General features: G+C 39.7%; 1 protein-coding gene across 1 annotated transcript in view; it reads left to right on the forward strand.

Moving 5' to 3' along the window:
- The window catches only part of PIP5K1B (phosphatidylinositol-4-phosphate 5-kinase, type I, beta), a gene marked incomplete at its 5' end in the record, with an annotated part of 25,447 nt that overhangs the window by 6,187 nt on the left and 14,653 nt on the right, over positions 1 to 4,607 (forward strand). The window contains one exon of the mRNA XM_009077068.1: positions 1,190 to 1,307. Coding sequence (XP_009075316.1) covers positions 1,190 to 1,307 — 118 coding nt within the window. The remainder of the gene's footprint in view (positions 1 to 1,189; positions 1,308 to 4,607) is intronic.

Here is a 4,607-nt window from a genome sequence, read left to right on the forward strand (position 1 = left end):
CGTGGGGTCTCCGTCAGTCTGTTAACACTGCTCTGTGGTGAAGACTTGCTACCAAGTCTTGCTGGCTTCTGTGTCCCTTCAGATAGGTGTGATATCTCCTGAGTACATCCTGCCAGGGTGAGGCCATAGCAAGGAAAAGCTGCCAAGAAATGTATCTGGGTGTCTTGTTTAGCAAACTTTTGCAAGCCACTGGGTTAGCCATTAAGAATGTATTTAGTTTGAGTTCATTTTTAGTTTGGTATAGCACCACCTATGCTTTAAACCAACCCTCAACATTTATGAAGGGGCAGGTTAAGATGCCTATACTGTCATTTCTAGATGTGCTTGATTAAAAAACTTCTCTTTAAGAAGTGACTCTCTTCCAGGCTGGTCACCCTTGTAGTCTTCATGCCTCTTCTAGTTTGAATATATGTCTTGCATGTAACTACATACCATTTTACATAATTCCCCCAAAGGTTCTGTACCCTGAGTTCCTATTTAACCACCTGAGCATGTAAGCTGGTGTGGGTTTAGATCGAGGTGGGGTAGAAAACATGATGTCACAGGCAGAAAAACAGAAAATCACACCCAGGCCAGCAAAACCAGAGTTTCTTCCCAGTTTGGACTGTGCTAGCAAGAAAGAAAGAGAAGAGTCTAATGCTGAGGATGCCACTTCATAAATAAGGCTGAAACAATCAATGTTTGGTGGCATCAAACAACTTAAGTCATCCTGCTCCCTTCCCACTGCTCTGTCAGCACAGTTCTACCCTCTGTGTTGGTGCTGTGCTTCTGACTCACTTGCAAAGCAATTCAGGTCACCAAGCTGGTGTAAAGTGCTTGTGTTGCATTGACTTCCAGAATTTGTCAAGAGCTTACATGGCAGGGTGGTATGAGGGTGTGTGTGAACAATTCCTGCATCAGTAAGCTATTGGACTGGCTTGCCTCAGAGAGGTATCAGAAATTGTAGCTTTAGTTTAAACATGATCTTCATGCAAATAGATACAGGTGATGAAAATAGTGATTTCCTTTAAGGTGAGAAAAAGGAAATTGCTGGCAGTCTGTCTCTCGCAGACATTTCTATTACTGTGGTTAATGGTGATAAGAAGGTTTATCTGCATTAATGACTTTTCTCAGAAGGCAAATGGTAAAGTTAGGCTGCTAAAAATTGCTCATTAATTTGGTTTGCATTATTTTCATTTTCTGTTTTCAGTGAAGGGAGCAATCTCACCCCTGCTCATCATTACCCTGACTTCAGATTTAAGACGTATGCACCTCTTGCCTTCCGCTATTTCAGAGAACTTTTTGGTATCAAGCCTGATGATTATTTGGTAAGAGCTTGCAGTTTTCCTTTGAGTTACAAGTTGTTATAAAATATGTTAGTTTCATAGTGACAGGAGAGGATGCTTAAATGGTGCCCAAATGGGTAGCAAATTTTTGTGTGTGGTGGGAATTTATACCTAGTGAATATTTAACAAAAATTTTATTTCTTCACCTTTGAGACTGTTCATATGAAAACTTGCTTTGTTAATTGACTGGAGTAACTTCCATATCATTCAGGTAATTTTTTTCAAGAGAAGTTATAATCAATACTTGTAGGGCTTCTACCAATTCAATTCTAATAAAGTATTGTTGTGTTATTTGTGTTACTTATTCGCATCAGTAAATAAGTGATGCCTGCAAATGTTCCCATCTAGCCTTGAGGAATGTGGGTAGCAGTCTAAAAATGAAGCATTTTAGAGTATCACCTTTGTTGTCTCTATTTTGTAGTTTGAAGACTTATCCTTTCACAGCATTTATCAGTTTACATGAGAAAAATGTGATGCATTTGCTGCCATCATAAAAACAGGTGTTACTTGATGGAGCCACTTTGTACACTGCCAGGACAAATATACAGTATTTTACTTCTGTAGTTCTGCTTTTGGAAGGCTTGTGTGAAAGCAAAGGGCTGGATTGTTTCCTAGATGTTTGCCCCACATCCAATTTGCCTTAGTGGGCCACACAACAAATCAGAGTCCCAGTTCAAATCTGCAATTTTATATGTCAGAGTTTTATTGTTCACGTCTTTCGAGTGAGTTTTTAAAACTTTTTCTTCCGTTATTAATAACTGCTTCTTTAAAACCAAAATAATTTGAAAAGGCTTGAATGAATAAAAAAGAAATAGTGATTAAATGGCGCTGAAACATTAGTTACTGTATTACTAAATATATTTCCTGTATTGTGTTCAACTGTGTTATAATGTGTGTTTTTTCCTTTTTTTGGACAATAAGCCTAAATCCAAAACTTAGCTCTTTTCCTTTTATTTAGGTTGAACATGGGCATCTGATTTTAATTCTTTAGTACTATGTATGGATTTTGTATTACTAGTCCTCATGACAATAGCTATGTATAAAACTGGATAATTCATTTGAATTATAAATGGCAATAGCAAGGAAATTCGCTTGGTTTGGAGTTCTATAAATCATTGAATCATAGAATGGTTAGGTTGTAACAGATCTGAAAGATAATCTAGTTTCAACCCTCGTGCCATGGGCAGTGACACCTTCCACTAGACCTGTGGGCTCAAAGCTCCATCTAGCTTGGTCTTGAACACTTTGAGGGGTGGGGCATCCGCAACTTCTCTATGCAACATGTTCCAGTGCCTCACCACCTTCACAGTGAAGAACTTCTTCCTTATATCTGCTCTAGATCAACTCCAGGTGGGGTCTCACAAGAGCAGAGTAGGGGGAAAGAATTGCCTCTGTTGACCTGCTGGTCACACTTCTTCTGACGCAGCCCAGGATGCACTTGGCTCAGGACTGCCACAGCCCAGGTGCAGGACCTTGCACTTAGCCTTTTTGAACTTCATGAGGTTTGCACTGGCACACCTCTCAAGCCTGATAAGGTCCCTCTGGATGGCATCCCTTCCCTCAAAATTCCTGAGGGTGTGCTTGATCGCACTGTCCGTGTCACCAACGAAGATATTACATGGTGCTGGTCCCAATAATGACCCCTGAGGAACAGCACTTGGCACTGGTCTTTACTTGGACAATGAGCTGTTGACCACAACTCTTTCCAGTGAGACCACTGAGGCAATTCTTTATCCACCAAGTGATCCATCCATCAAATCCATGCCTCTCCAGCTGAGAGAAAAGGATGCCATCTGTGATAGTAGTGCCATTATATAATATGTTGCTTATCTATCTCTTTTGATGGGCTTGGCAAAAGATGAACTATGCAGACTGTGTCACCAGCTACTAAAAAGACTGTACTTCCAAGAGTACAGCTGTTGTCATCTGCATCTTCTGTTCCATCTCAGGAAGCCTTTGCAGTAGCAGAAATTAAAGATTATAGAAAGACTACTAGATGTGGGTAAGAGATTTGTGATACTCAGTTTAACTACAAAAAGACTATTCCCTGAGGGGAAATAATTTATAAAAGCAACATGTTGCAGATTCTTTTTTCTCCTGGCACAGCGAAAGGCACAAGTAGTATGGGGTAAGTAGTTGTCCAATTATGGCTGAAGGACAAGGGAAGTAAACTACGAGAAGAAATCGCAGCAAGTGTATGTGAGTTTACACAGTTAATTTGTTGTGACAATGCCAAAAGATTTACAGTTTTACCTTTTCTAAGGAGATTGAGTGGTAATGCACTGTAGGAGTCAGACCAGATAACAAGGGTAAATACATTGGAACAGCTGGTAGAGTTAAATTGTCACTGGAAACCTCATGGAGTGCTGGCATTTTGCAGGGAACCTTCTTGATCATAAAGTACTCAGTTGTCAGGGTCTTGGGGATTCTCTAACTTTTCAGTTTTGATTTGGCTTCTGGAAGTGTCCACTCAAAATTAGTTGTGCTCTTTGTGTCGCAGCCCTTGGTGGGTAGACTTCTGTTTTGTAAAATGACCATCACAGAGTGTGTGTTAACAGCTTGTGCTTACACTATACTGTTTTATTGTGCTTTAGTATTTAGGATAATTGGTTTCAAATGCTTACCACAATGACAGTTACTCATGACAGTTTAAATATTTTGGCAAGAAAAATGCAGGGGTTGCAATACAACTGCTGATTTGCTCTAAAGGTTTATAGTGTTGCAAAGTGATATGGCTGTTCTATCTGTAGAAAATTGCAACTGTAGGCCTAACAAGAGAGGTCTTATGTATTAATTGAAGCTGAGTGACAGCAGAAGCAGGAAGAGAAACAGGAAACATTTTTATATTGTGCAAAAGTCTCTTAAAAATTGTAAGCATGGAAAAAGCCTCAGATGGAGCCAGGATGCAAAGATGCATTAAGGCAGTGGCTTGAATCCATAGGAAGCTTCTTTAGTTGAACTTCTTTAGTTCAAGTGCTCACAAAAGAGCATGTTATTTTTTTAGATTTTCTTCTGTTACTTCTTTGCTATCACCAGCCACTGAAATCAATGGCGAGACTCCAGGATGGATTTAATAAAAGTTGTTTTCGACAAACAGAACTTTCTTTGCTTGTGGAGTTGCCTAGCTCATCTCAGGCAATATTGCAATAAGCCAGATATTTGTTACTGAAACGGTGCCTGCTTTTGTTTTGAGAAGACCAGAAGACACTGCTCTGCTCAGAAAAACTACCTGGTGCTTACACTATTCACAATTCACTTACTGTGTAATTTTGTTTCGTGGAA

The sequence above is a fragment of the Acanthisitta chloris genome, unplaced genomic scaffold (assembly GCF_000695815.1).
Source record: "Acanthisitta chloris isolate BGI_N310 unplaced genomic scaffold, ASM69581v1 scaffold15696, whole genome shotgun sequence".
Lineage (NCBI taxonomy): Eukaryota > Metazoa > Chordata > Aves > Passeriformes > Acanthisittidae > Acanthisitta > Acanthisitta chloris.